Source organism: Falco rusticolus, chromosome 1, assembly GCF_015220075.1.
Source record: "Falco rusticolus isolate bFalRus1 chromosome 1, bFalRus1.pri, whole genome shotgun sequence".
In the NCBI taxonomy this organism is placed as follows: Eukaryota; Metazoa; Chordata; class Aves; order Falconiformes; family Falconidae; genus Falco; species Falco rusticolus.
The window spans coordinates 34,087,204-34,101,029 of NC_051187.1; the positions used below are offsets into that span (position 1 = coordinate 34,087,204).

Below are 13,826 nucleotides of genomic sequence, written 5' to 3' on the forward strand. Positions count from 1 at the left end.
GCATTTAAAATATCCAGAGATCCTGGCATCTCTTGTGGCTGCAAACAAGGGAAGACACCTTCCCTGGCCATGTCAGAGGAGAGGGAGGCCTCACCTGATCCTGTATTTCACATCCTTGTGATTCCAGCATGTGCTTGGGATCAGGCCCTGCACTGGATCGGACACAGGATGGCAATACAGCAGTTCGTACTGAGTGTTCTACGGACGCATCACACTGACCCTATGACTTACGCAAATAAACAGTCAAGGATAAATCCATCAGGTCCTTGTGTTCAGTACATGGGGTGCTGCTGTGGGATCTTCCCCTCACAGCAAGCTCAGCCCTTGAACATGTCCAGTCACTCTTTGTCCTTAGCCAAACAGCCCTCTCTCCACTGCAGTTTGCATTAGGTGGTAAAAAGCATCTCAGCCCTTTTGCCATAGGTACCAGTTTATGAGCAGAGGTAGAGGGGCAGACAGGGTCTGGTGGCAATTTGGGCTTTGCAGCCAGCATCACTGCCCTCTCCTGGGAAGAGAGGCTGCAATGAAGGGCCACTGAAGTCGGGAGTGAAGAAATAGCACTGGGAGTCTGGATCCAAAATGCTGTTCGCTCCCAGCCTTGTTAAGTGCAAAATATAGGTGAGGGGAGGTGCCTGGGCCTTTATGGTAACATGTAACAGCCTGGTTTCCCCAGAAAATGAAATATTTAAATGCATGACTGTATTCACCCGGCTCAGTCCCAGTGAGCAGCAAAGAGCTCCATGGTATGAATTGCTACACTGCTACTGAAAATGGGAGACCAAGTGATGAAAAACACTTGACTCATGCCGGTGTGAAAGGGAAAGGCTACAGTATGCTCTTGGGGAATTAGACACTGGAGAACCCAGAGGAGAACATGCTGTCGAAAACAGGGATCTGCATTAAAGAGGGCACAGTTTGCTACTTGGTTTAGGGAGTGATTTGTTAGGATTGGAAGCAGGGCAGGTGCTGAGCGACCATGCCACACCCCACCCTTTGGACGGCCCCTGCTGAAAACTGCAAACTGCCAGGGGTGATGCCCAGTCAGGATTTGCATCACTTCTCGCACTGATAATCAATGGTCCTGCAGCTTCCTCCTGCAGAAAGGGACATGATGTCTCAAATCCACACAAGCAGAAACCTTGTCAGATGAAGGGCCTCATCTTGACCCTGGAATGATTTTATTGCCACCTTCAGTAAGAACAGAATGAGGCCCTGACACACAAGCGAAATATAAACAAGGAGACTACAACCAAGGCCACAAGACAGGAACCTGTGCTCCTGGCTCAGTCCCTTCACCGGGAGACTCCTTGCAGAGTCTCCTTGCATTGAGGAGACCTAAAATGGAGTATATTGGAACCGCAGCTCTAATATACTCCAACTGTGAGAGGCAGCCCCAGCCCTAGAGGCCTGAATGCAAACGATCACTCCAACCTAATGCTTTTATCTAGAACACCTCAGGCCGAGCAGAGTCAGAAGCTTTGCCAGGAGGACAGATAATAGATTTTGTGCTTTATTTCTTGGTCTTCTTGCCCTTGCCCTTCTTCTTCTTCCTTTTTGACTTGAAGAGGGACCGGAGCAAGTAGCCTCTCCAGAAGGCCTGGATGCGGGTGGCAGCAAGGGTCATGGTGGTCAACTCTTTCAAAGCCTGCTCCTCCTTCTCCTGACGTATCCTGCGCTCTTCCTCAATCTGGGAATACTCCTGGAGAAGGACCGCGTGTTTCTCTTTCAGCAGGGATAGTTGGACCTTCTCCTTGGCATAGGCAGCACGAACCTCCTCATACTCAGCCTAGCAAGACAACAGATACCAAGTACAGCAGTTGGGAGGGCATTCAGCAGCTCCTCCCTGTACATCCCTGGGTGAAGGTCCTTAAACTCATCCCAAACGCAAGCAGAACCACAACTGGGAGCTGAGCTGAGTCTTTCCAAAGGGACTCAAAAAGGAGGCATGTGCCCGGTACCCAGGGAATTTCATGAGATGCCAGGTCCTAGTATCTTCATGTACCTCTGAAAAATATTCTCATAATTCTCCCTGTGTTGCAAACAGCACCCACACACACGCAGGACAGAGTCCCTTTTGCAGGTGTTCCGTGCAAAAAGACTGCAGTTTGGGTAAGGCTGAGCCTGAGCTAACACCTTTGCTAAGAAGCCATTCAGGCAAGCAGCACTGAAGCCCAGCTAATATGCTGTACGCTGTTGAGAGCATGAGAAGTGCCAGACCATGTCAGCCTGGAAAAGTCCAAGGACAGGTATTTTTAATGATGTTGCTACACTTCCAAGCTCAGCAGCAGTTTATGCCTTTCCTAATGCCTTTGAGGAAGCCACACAGAGAGGGAAGATTAGGGGAATCAGCAGCGTTAATGTGTGTCTCTGCCTTATCAAGTTCTGCCCCAAACCTTCTGTGACGTGGTGCTCCAGCCACCCAGCATGCAGGAGACCAAAATAATCCCATTGTTAAGCATCTGACACGGGGGGATCACTTCCTACTATTAGCAGCCAGCTTCTAGGTCCCTGCCTACATTTTGCTTTGTTAGTAATCCAACAGCTTTTATCCATCTCCATAACCTACTTTTTGCTTTGTTAGCAATCCAGCAGCTTTTATCCATCTCCATAAATAGGGCAAGAACAGGAAAGCAACTAGGGCCTTCTCAGAGGCGAGGTTGCGGGGTGTTGATGTGATTCTCAGACTGCTGTGGTTAAGTTGGATGCCAAGGCAGCGGTATGCAGGTTGTTATGTTTCTTAGTGCTTAGCGCATCTCCCAAGGGGGGCAGCAGAAATTGGACGTGAATTAGGGGCCAACAGGATTGAGGATTGAAGCAAAACTGAAAAACCTGTTCCCTAGCATCGGGTGGGCATGTCTTACAGAACATGGCAAACCACTTTCCCCCAGATACTGTGGGATTTAGCAGTGGATGTAACTTTTTCTGAAGTCAAAGCAGCAGAGAACTCCTAACACCTAGGCAGGACAAAGATACCTTTCCTACAAAAGCCTGTACTTCTTTTGGATGCTGAACTGCTCCTCACTTCCATAGCCTCCTGTGTAAGAGCCATGTGTCCTTTTGGACAAGAATCTATCTGAACATATAATTTCACGGGATAGCAAAGCACTCTAAAGTGGATACCTGTTTTTCTCCCATGTCTGTGTCGTATTTCTCGATCCAGTTCACAATTTCCTTCTCCAGTCTGCACTTCCTCTGTAACACAAAACAACAGAGGTTCCTTGCAGGTACCTGAAGCCTGCTAGAGAGTAGCCCGAGTTAGAAAATAATGTAGTTTTGAGCCCCAGCATCATTACATTTGAGCGTAACACCTCCTCCTTGTGGCAAGCTTCCTTCAGCTGACGTATTTTGCTTGCCCTGGTTTGGGGATTCTCATGGGACACTCCCTGAGGCAAAAAGGTCCTATTTGGTGTACAGCGTGGAGCTGGGGGATTGACATGCATCTGAAAGGTGTATTCTGCAGTAGGAAATGAACGTCTGATGGAATGTGGCAAGTCACTGACAAACTGGGGTGACTACCCTAAAATTTAGGCAACAGAGAATTGCTAAACATGAAAGCCGGACAGAAAGTACTCAAAAGATAGTGCCTTTTAAAACAAAGAGATATTTCTAGCTGTAAAATAGCTTAACGGTGGCTATACTGCAGCATAACCAGTTATGGGCCATTTACCACATGCTGCTGTGTCTGTGCTCCCTAGAATCATCAAGAGAAAGATCAGCTAAAGCCCATCACAAGTGCCGCCTGATTTCCTGTATGACACTGACCCAGAATGTCCCAAGGGCTCCCAGGCCATCATGAGGTCAGACCTCAGCTATTTAGACCACACAGGACTACAGGACCTGCTAAAGGGGGGGAAAGGAAACCTCTGTGGTCAGTAAATCTGTCTGCATGAGCATTAGAATGAACCGAGCAACACACCCACAAATACTGCAGTGGCCTGCAGCCTCAAAAGAAACTGTCTGATAGAGCCACTCCATTAAAGGTGGTGTAAACGGGTAGGTTTTGGATTTTGTGCTGCAGCTCTAAGTTGCATGTCATGCTTTGTCAGTGCCCAGCCCCACGGCCACTTTGCTCTACGTCATCCAATGCAAAAGTGAAAGATGCCCCATTACCAGCACGGGTTGTCCTGCCGATGGGAGGCCAATGCTTGCTCGGAGTAAATACCCAGTAGGAGTAATATGAGGGGGGAAAAAACTGCTCTTTTTCCAGTTCTAGATTCTCTGTGCCCATGCCACTAGCATGTTTTGCTCAGGGCAAAGCTGTTGATACAGAGGCCTGAGCCTGCCTGCCATGCCCATTTCCTCCTCCTGTAGCTGCTCAGCACTGTGATAAATCAAATCTCCCCCCTCATTCAACTCAACCCGATGCCTTAGTTTGTGTCTTCAGCAAAGTGCCAGACAACATAGAAACTTCTTAGCTTCCAAGATCAGCTGTGCTCAACCTTGAATACTACAATCAACTCTAAAAGATGGCTTTATATAGAGCCAATATTATGTTTGCTCTGCTTACCCTACACCAAATCCCTTGTTTCTTAACGTACGCCATGCCTGTTTTGCCACAGCCCAGCTGCTCTGCACTTCAACTAGACCACAGTCTCTCTAGCATGCAGTGTCACAGTGCTGTATAAAGGTGTTTTCAGAGTCAAGTCAGCAGGCAGGAGGAGGACCTGTGAGCAGGCTACTTCCCTGCTGTTGCTGCAGGGTTGCTTTCCACTGGAATCAGCAGAGCATGAGGACAGAGCAGGTATACTCTGACAAAAAGCATGTGCATCCTGCCAGGAGCTAGCATGAACCAAGTAATTACTTGCAGCAGCCAGCAACCAGACCTGACAGCGCTACAAAAGGTTTTAAATGTCCTGTTCTAGAGCCCTCCTCCCATTTACCTTTCTGAGAGCCAGCTCTGATGCTCGATGCTCCAGTACAAGTGCACTGAGTTGTGTTCGTAGCCGCTGAATGTCCTGCTGTAGCCTGGTACATTTGGCCTGGGAGGCTTGCAGCTCCTCTTTTTGCTGTTGTTCTCCTTGCTGCTTGATCTGCTGGATGCCAGCCTCGCAGTCTTTGGACAGATCTTGCATGCTGGTTTTGAGGTCTTTGATCACATTGTCCCTCCTGTGAATCTAGACCCAGAAAACAAGAGAAATACCGTTGAGGCATAAGGTGGGCAGAAGTAAGGCACTCTTGCAAAGGTGGAGGAGACCTAAGACAACACCCTGCTGATCAGGTAGCAACAGGGACCTGCCACTGCTGGCTGAGGGAACAGAGTTAGACTTGCACAAGGTGCTTTGGAAACCTTCCCCCACTGCTCCTCTGGCAACCTGTTAGTAAAGGTAGAGAACTGAACAAACCATACCAAGACCCACTGGCACTGCCATCTGAGGAACAGCCAAAATCAGGGCTACCCACAGCTCCCTCAAGCTTTGGATTAGGCTCAGAATGGCTGGCTGGGGGATGCAGCTCAGTGTGCTGCCTGCAAGAGAAATCCTCAGCAGGGACCAGTGAAACAGATTTATTCATTATGCCCTGGACAAGCTGCCAAATTGCACATAAAAATCTCAAGTGTCTCGATTCACGGATCTCCAAGGAGCGGAGAGAATGAGGAAAGCAGGCCCTTGTCTCTGTTAGCACCATTCAATGCAGTAAGCACATGACAAAACCTTCCCCTCTGACCCCTCTTGCAGGAAGGAGAAAGAAAAGCATACGTATAAAACAAAGGATTGCTTGTCAGGAGTTCAGGGGCTTGGATGCTGGCACTGCCCACAGACTCACAGAAAGAGCCTGGGAAATGCCTGTTCATTTGTCTGTATCTCAGCTGCCTTCACTGAAAAAAATGAAGAATTTGTATAATCACATATTAATCACAAATGCTCTAAGGCAGCTAGGATTAGAGCTGGAAGTCACAGAAATGTTGGTTTTAAGCAAGAGTGAAGACAGAGCAGATATTAAAAATGGATTTTAATCAGAGCAATCTCTCCCTGGAATGACTTTTCATCATTTCATCAGCAGTGGATGAAGTCTCATGCTGGAAGCTGGCATTGTAGCCCTGCCAAAACACTACCGCAGTAATTTGTGCCTGTCCTGCAGCTCCTTTTTAAACTCAGTGACTTGTATCATTCAAGTTGGCTGGTGAGAACAGGTTCAAAACATGCCAAATTAAAAAAAAAAGTATGCAATAAGCATTTTTAATTATATTTTACAATGAAAATAGTATCTTTAAATTTAGGATCTGGTTTAGAAATTATTTCCAGAATTTCATCTTTAAGAACTGCAAGAAAGGGATCATTTTTTAGCTTACCAATGTTTTGCTTCAGTAACGCTTTGTTGGAAAACATATTCCCACAGTATCATACCTCCTCCTCTTGAGTCCGGATTGCTGCTGCCAGTTCTGCTTGTAAAGCTGTGATTGCTTCAGTGTTTTTCTTAATCTGGAGGAAAATGTCCTCCTTGATCTGAATCTTTCTTTCCTCTTCCACAGGACTAGTCAGGAGTCTCTCGAGCATGAAATTCCTGAAGTCCCCAAAAGCTTTGATGAACACTTCAGCTGGCGACTTTCTTGCCCAGGCTTCATATTTCAGAATGTGGCAAACTGAAGGGTTGGCCAGTAAGAGTCTCAGTACGTTTCTAACAGAACATTTCAGATGTTGCTCTAGCAAGCAGAGACAGCCCCGTTGCTCCTCAGCTGTCATGGTGTCCTCTTCTTCAGACCTGACAAGCAGATGCTCCATTTCATTTGAAAGCTTTTGGTGCTCAGTCAGGCTGTTTGTGATCTCAGGTCCCAGCATATCAGCAAACCTATCCAGAGAGTTAATAATATGTGGTATCAAACTGCTCATCTCCAGCTTGGCAATTGTCTCATCCAAGACAGCTATGATTCTTTCTGTCTCAACATTATCAGGTTTTAACTGATGTGGACCTAACATCTTCATGGCATCTAATGTGATCATTGCCTTCTCCTGAGTTGCCATGCCCTTCATCAAGGGTTTGTTTCTTTGCTTCACGTCCTGAGATGATTCTTGGAATACAGCTGGATCCCCTGTTGCCATGGCTTCAGTTAAACACTTGTGAGTTGAGTGGTTTTTTAAGGTCTAGAAAGGACACAGCTCTTATACAAGGTGAGATTCAATCAAGGAACTTCAAGGTCCCTCTGCTGCTACTGTCATGTATTCTTCTTTCTTGGATTTTATCTCTAAAAGGAAAACAAGGTGACAGCATTAGAGAAACAATATAAAGTGGGAAAACGTGGGAGTTTCAGATCATGCTGGAGTTCTGCCTGGGTCTGGGCACAGGGCCAGGACATGGGGTTCATGCACCAGAACTGGTCCTTGTCCCAGAAAGGCTGTTGAACACCCATGGGAAGGAAGGAGAGTAATGGGCCACCGACTTTGAAGGGTGGTGAGGAGAAGACTCCCTCCCAACTGTTTCTAAGTAGCAGCTGAAGTGGAGAAGCACATGTTGCAGCTCTGCAGTCCCTAGAGGTGTGTGGAGGCGGGCTTGCAGGTCCCTGGGGCCACCCTGGAGCGAAAGGCAGGGTTCCCAGTGCGAAATCTCTGTCCTTCCAGGCCTGGCACCGCCAGAGGGATGAGGTGGGAAAGGGGATCTGGGTGCCAGGAGGGGCTGTGCTGGCAGGGACAAGAGCAAGAGAGGGCAGTGAGGGGGCAGAGGGCAGCTGCGTGTGGGAGGCTGACTGGGAGCAAAGGGTCCCCTCAGCGTGGGTCTGGGGGAACCCAGGGATTCCCCGGATGTGGGAGTCAGAGGTCGGGGAGGGGGATTCTCGGGGGGGAGGACTCCCTGTGTAAGGGTCAGGAGGCTCGGGCGGGCCCGGGCCGGCATTCGGGGGTTCCTCTGAGGAGAGGCCCGGGGCCTCGGGGGACAGGGGCCTGGGGGGACAGAGGCCCAGCGGGGATCCCGGGGGTCAGGACCTCGGCGGCCAAGGGTATCTCAGGGATCGGCTCCCAGGGGACGTCGGTCCCAGGCTGCCCCAGTCCGTGCAGCGCAGGCGGTCCCGGTCCCGTTCTGGTCCCAGGCCGGCCCCGCTCGCTACCGCCGCGGGCCCAGCCGGCCGCCGCCAGAGTCCCCCGGCTGCTAGGCAACCCTCCCGGGGGCGGGCCTCCCCGGCAGCCTATGGCGAGCGGCTCTGCCCCGCCCCGCGCGGGCCCCACACCGCAGGGGCGCCGATCGCTTGATGGGCAGCGCCGCTGCCCAATGAGACGCCCCGCGGCGGCGAGATGCCGGGACGGGGCGTGGGTGGCCATCTTGGCGGGCGCGGGCGCGGGGCGGGGCGGGGATCCGCGGGCGCGGAACCCAGCGGCGGTTTTGTGGCAGCGGTGCAGCAGAGAAGAGGCATCCCGAGCAGTGTGTGCTCGCAGCAGCGTTCTCTCAGGGATCCCCAGCAGTGCATTGCAGGGAGTCCTAAAAATAAGGCGGAAAATAAAACTTTATGCCCCCCGAGATCAAGTCTCCCAGGCCCTGGTGTCATAAAAGAAGAGCAGGAATGAAAAGTGGAGGGTGTCAGTGAGTAGGTGTCAGGAGCCCTGAGGGGGCTGGCCATGCAGCTGAGCACAGGGAGGGGCACACCAGCTGCCTGCTGGGATGGAGGTGTCAGGAGGACGAGGGCATCAGCCCCGGAGCCATCCCTGGCCCCGTCAAGGGGTGACGTGGGGCCTTGGCCGCGGTTCCTGGTGAGGAGAGCTCACAGAAGGGCAGGGGTGCCACGCTGGAATACATTCCGAGGACTCTGCGTGCTCACACACCTCAAGCAGGCTGAAGTTACTGAAATTTAGACCATGTTGCAATATTAAATAAGGCACAACATAAGAGTCTAGCAGGGATTACAGACACCAGCAACCAAGAAATTACCCTAACTGTACTACTAAGGAACACTGGTTTTATAGGACTCTGCATTCAGGGCCATATAAATGCTAATAAACTCCAGCTGATTAAAATGCTGATGCCGCACATGCCCAATTAGTTAGTTACCCCTTGAATTAGTAATGTCTGCAAAGAACATGTTGGCCCTTGAAAGCTGAGCTCAAGCCCTGCCCTCACCCTGCTGTGCTGTCAGTGAGAAGGGTGCATTCATGGAGACCAGGGTTTTGGTTTCCAGGAGGAAACTTGGCAAAATGCTGAATGCCAGCCTGGGCTCCCAGTGATGCCAGCTCTGTCCTTGGGGGTAGGAGCAAGCATGAAGCAGTGGCGTGGTGGCTGTGGCACCCGTGGCCAGCCTCGTCCCAGGTTTCAGCCAGCCCAGCACCATGCAGCCTTTCCTCGTGTGAGCAGTCCCCTCTATTTCTGTGCATAGCGTGACTGAGCCCATGAATAAATCCCTAGCACTGGGAACTGTGCCCACTGGTCCAGCACGTCGCCAGTAATTAATTATTTCCCCACACAAAGCAGGCTAAGGTCTGATGATGGGAGATGCAGTGGGACTACCAGCGCCAGAATTTTAAGGCCTGGCACTGGTGAGGATGGTTGAGAGGACACCCATGGTGGGGCCAGGCTTGCCCAGGTCTGCTGCTTCCCTGTACAGAGTGGGACCACGGGTCTGGCAGAGACACAGGAGGCAGATGGAACTGCAGAGAGCAAAGTGGGAGCAGACCCGTGTCAGGCTTGATGTATCCAGTTCATTACCTGGCTGGGGGAGCAGTGACTTGCACATGGGCCACCTCCTGCCCTCAGTGACCCATGCAAAGGACCAATTCAAAGGCAACACCGGGATTCAATGTGATGGCAAGTCTGGGTTTGGGTCAAAACGCTGCAGCCACTGGAACAAACCCTAGGCTGGGACATACCCAGCCTGCTGGGGGGAGAAGGGGTGGCTCTAACCACAAGTCTAGGACAGACTGTCCCTCAGCCTCCAGTGAAAGCAGAGCTGTCCAGAAACACCTTCTTGTGCTCTAATTTGGCAGATGGGAACTTGTGATCTTGCTGGATCCAGATCCATGATTTCCTGGCTGCAGGATGATCAGGAGACAGCAGGATGATCAGGACACATGGGATTTAAGCACATAGGGGCCATAAGATTACAAAGGTGATGTGCTGTCAGTTGGATTTTTCCCTCACAGCTGTCAGCCCAGCACAGAGAAGCAGCCCTGAGATGTGGAAAGCTGCTGCTTTTCCTGACAAGGATTTCAGGGGTGAACCCTGACCCCCTGCAAGGCTGCCACCCTGCAGGCATTTTGGCAATTAAATCTGTCTTGAAAAGAATGTCTTTTTGTTTCCCAAGTTGACGAGTCTCTTGATTGCTTCATTTGAAATGGGCCACTGCCCTCCAAGAAATGCACACTTGGGCTTCCTTACAGCTGGGACCTGGAGATCGGATCAGCTGTCTAGTGACTGTCACCAGAGTTGCCTATGCCCTTGGGTGCACAGCCTGCTTGAAGGGACAGAAGGGCCCTTGGGACGCGCAGGGAGAGGATGGAAAGGGTGGAAGGGTGGGTCACATTCAAACCTCCTCTGAAGTAGGGAAGACCTGTGGACCACTGCCACTCCTTCCTGAATTTGGGAATTAGAGACATCCCTGTCTTGCAGGTGGAGATGGGGGTGACGACACGTGCCCAGAGCAGCCTGACTCGTCCTGCAGCTTCACACACCGCTCCAGGCCAGCAGCAGCTCTTCTGCCAGGAAGGAAACCAGATCGATTTGAGAGCTGGGTGAAACATCACCGAACCTGCGTCAATCCCACCTCATCCAGGATGTAGGAAAAACCTCAGATCCATCCTGAAACAATTCACTGCATCCAAACCCACCAGACTGCATCATCGCCCTGAGGCAGAGGTGCCCCAGAATCCAAACTATGTGGGCAGGGGAGCTGTGTGGGGCATGTCCAAGCAGGGCCTGGAGAGACGAGAGACTCTGGGTGCAGGTACAGCCCAAGCACACTGTCCCCCACCGTTTGAGGCCGGCCATGTTCAGACACAAAGGCCTTGTGACTAAACAGCACAAGAACATCAAAGACCTCCCTGACCCCATCTGGGCTTTCACCCACTGTCAGAACCATTCTTCAGATGCTGAATCCCTCTCCTCTGATGAAGGGAAGCAAAGCTCAGCATCTGGGGCCAGGCAGGCTCGGCCGATCAGCTTGGGAGCCCATGATCCACCCCAGCTTGGGTTTCCCCAATGATTTCCATGTTCCTGCTGCCACCCACCCATGCGTGGGACAAGGGAGGGGACAGCAGTGAAGGGGTGGATTACGCCAGTTAAAACAGATGATGAAATGGTGGCGAAAGAGCAGAGGTACACAACAATGCCTTGCTGCAGGGTACAGCACTCCAACCTGGCGTCACTGTAGGGACAGTCCCCTCCTGCCACCATATTTGCTCTGGCAGCCAAAGTGCACCTACAGGAGCGGGCAGAAACCGATTTGCCAATGCGATGGAAAGCATCTTCTCCTGCTCCTCTGCACATCAGGAGCTCTGAAGCCATGAACCCTTGCAGAGCCCTTAGTGCTGAGCTGGAGCAGGCTGTGTCTGGAGGCACATGAGCTGGTCCTCAGGAGACCCTCACAGGAGCCGGTTGTGCTGGTTGCTGTGCTGCACCAAGCCTTGCATCATGCTCTGCTGGGAACGTGTTGCTCTGGCACCACACCAAGCCCCAGGGGAATCTGCAGGGCTGACTGATCCCTGACCACGGCCCACCTGCAGCTCCGGCTTGTGTTCACTCATTCCCATGTCTCGCCGTCAGTGGGATGACGTGTTCCTCGTCTGTATTGTGAGCAGGTCGGAAGGAGTCTGCTCTTCCCCTGGCCCCCAGAGACTGTCAGAAAGGCTCAGACAGGGCTCTGAGAACCTTATTAAAAATAACGTCAGGCCCTTTTCTCAGAGCTTATTTCCTGGCAGAGGGAGAGAGAACATGTAATCACCCTTGCTACATGCAGGATTGTCTGACCTGCATCCTCTGGTTCCCTTGCCAGCTAATTTAGGGTTGAATGTGGGTTAGTTAAAGCATGACGGAGCTTCCCAAGCACCACTTTGGGGGTAATGGTTGCTGCTTCTGCAGTGGCCACCAGGCAGATGAGCCCAGAGAGGTCATTGGTCATGCACAGGACAGGAGACTCATCACACCGAGGGGCACCGTTGGGATGACGTGGGGGAGCTGCTTATCCAAGCATGGCAGCGCAGCAGAACTGGCTGAGCTGGAGAGGAGACCTGTCCAGCCTCCGAGGGGAATTTAAACAGCAAGCAAATCATGAGAAGTGGTGGTTTCACAGCCGTAGGACAGGGGAGGACCACTGGAGGGCAATGGGGGCAGCAGGAGCAGGCAGGGAGGTATCGCTGCCCCTGTGGCTGCATGCTTTGGCCACTGCTCTCCAGAGCCAGGCTGGGAGGAGCTGATCTCCAGCTCCACAGATCTGTACCCTGGGGGTTGCTGACTGCCCTGAACCTTCTCACCACATGCAGGAGGGCTCGTTCCACAAGGGATCCTGGTGCTTTCCAGCCTTCCCACCCTACCTGCCACAGGGTTCGCCTTCAGGAGTGGTGCTCATCTGCCTGCGCAGCTCCAGCACTGCCCACTCCTGCACGGCCAGCATCGGCTCCTGGGCAAGGTCCCGCCGATTCTGCCTCTCTGCCTCTCAGGACACCCAGCCCTGTCACCTGCCTGGGGGAGATGCTGGGGAACAGGACATGCGTTGCTACGTGCAGAACATGAAGCTTTCACCCTTTTGCTTCCTCCATGGCTTCAGGCAGGAAGACAGCTCTGGTGCAGGAGTCATCTCAAAGAAGTAGCAGTACCTGCTGCTGCTGGGAACCCAAACAGACAGCAGGTAGCAGCTAATGTTTTGCTTCTTGGGCTATGTTTCCTACCAGCCTCTTGCAATTGTGGAGGATAACAGTGATGCAGCATGTACGTAAAACAAGCCCAGTGAAGCAGTAGTGCTGGTCTCAGGATAGACATGCAGGAGCTGCTATTTCTTTCCAACTGCACATTCGTCTCAGCAGTTTACAAAGCTTGTTCCAGGTCAGTGCAAGCTCCTGTGATTTAGCATTCAGTGAACATACAATGTTAATACTATATTTGTGGCCCAAGCTTGAACACATGGGCAGGCAAGGGAGCTGCCTGCCAAGCCAAACACAGGCAGTGCTGCCCTGTGATGAGGCTGAACCTAACCACTCACACCTGCCTGTCACACTGTCTGTACTAGGTCTTGCCTGCATGGGGCTACGGTCAAGTCACCTGCCTGTTCTAACACCGCCCCAGGGCATCCATGAGCACTGTACAGTGTGCCAGACTTGGGATGTATCAGCTCCTTCTCCCCTTGGGAGTCTCTTGGGTGAGGAAAGGGCCCAGGTCTCTGCCCAGATCCTGTCTGCTTGCTTTTGCGCACTGAGATTGGAGCTGCAGGGAGAGGAAACATGGGTTATATGTCAGTGCTGGTGCCCTGGGCTGCTTTGATAATTCATCTAATCCTGGGTGGCAGCTGCCCTATGGCTCTGGCTTCAGCTGCTCCCCTGGGAAAGATGCGGGCAGCCCGTACTAGCCCCCTCTGCTCCAAGCATCACCTGGTTCAGCTGATGAGCGCTGTGCTGACACAGCTCCACATTCTTCCAGGTTTGGCTGAAAACAGACCCCACCAGTCGGCACCAAGGTGAACGGTCCTCTCCCGCCTGAAGCCATCTGTCGACACTGGAAGGCAAGAGGAACCCCTCAGAGATCCCCATGGGGAAGCACTGGAGCTGGGGACTTTCCTGATCAAGCCACCATTGCCTTCACCTCCGCTCTACCTAAACAGAGAAACCAGTGAGTTCCTGCAGTAAGGAGTTTGCTGAAGAGACAAGTGTAGTGGAGTTCTTGTCAGCTCTGAGCAAACTGACTTTTAAAAGGGGGAAGACAGATGG

General features: G+C 51.9%; 1 protein-coding gene across 1 annotated transcript; it reads right to left on the reverse strand.

Annotated features, from left to right (window-relative positions):
• Window positions 1–1,159: 1,159 nt before the first annotated feature.
• Window positions 1,160–8,044, reverse strand: IQCD (IQ motif containing D). The gene is made up of 5 exons (XM_037376126.1): window positions 7,914–8,044; window positions 6,345–7,180; window positions 4,881–5,114; window positions 3,121–3,192; window positions 1,160–1,786 (listed from the first exon to the last, which is right to left on the reverse strand). Exons 2-5 carry the CDS (start codon window positions 7,035–7,037, stop codon window positions 1,511–1,513), a joined length of 1,275 nt encoding a protein of 424 aa, XP_037232023.1. The 5' UTR covers window positions 7,038–7,180; window positions 7,914–8,044; the 3' UTR covers window positions 1,160–1,510.
• Window positions 8,045–13,826: the final 5,782 nt, after the last annotated feature.

Bases quoted from the DNA above. Each gene is read 5' to 3' on its own strand.
- IQCD (XM_037376126.1), bottom strand. From the start codon at position 7,037: ATGGCAACAGGGGATCCAGCTGTATTCCAAGAATCATCTCAGGACGTG. The intron at 5,115-6,344 runs GTATGATACTGT...TTCTGGGTCTAG, and splicing joins TCCGGACTCAAGAGGAGGAG to ATTCACAGGAGGGACAATGT. The intron at 3,193-4,880 runs GTAAATGGGAGG...TTTGTGTTACAG, and splicing joins CAGAGCTGGCTCTCAGAAAG to AGGAAGTGCAGACTGGAGAA.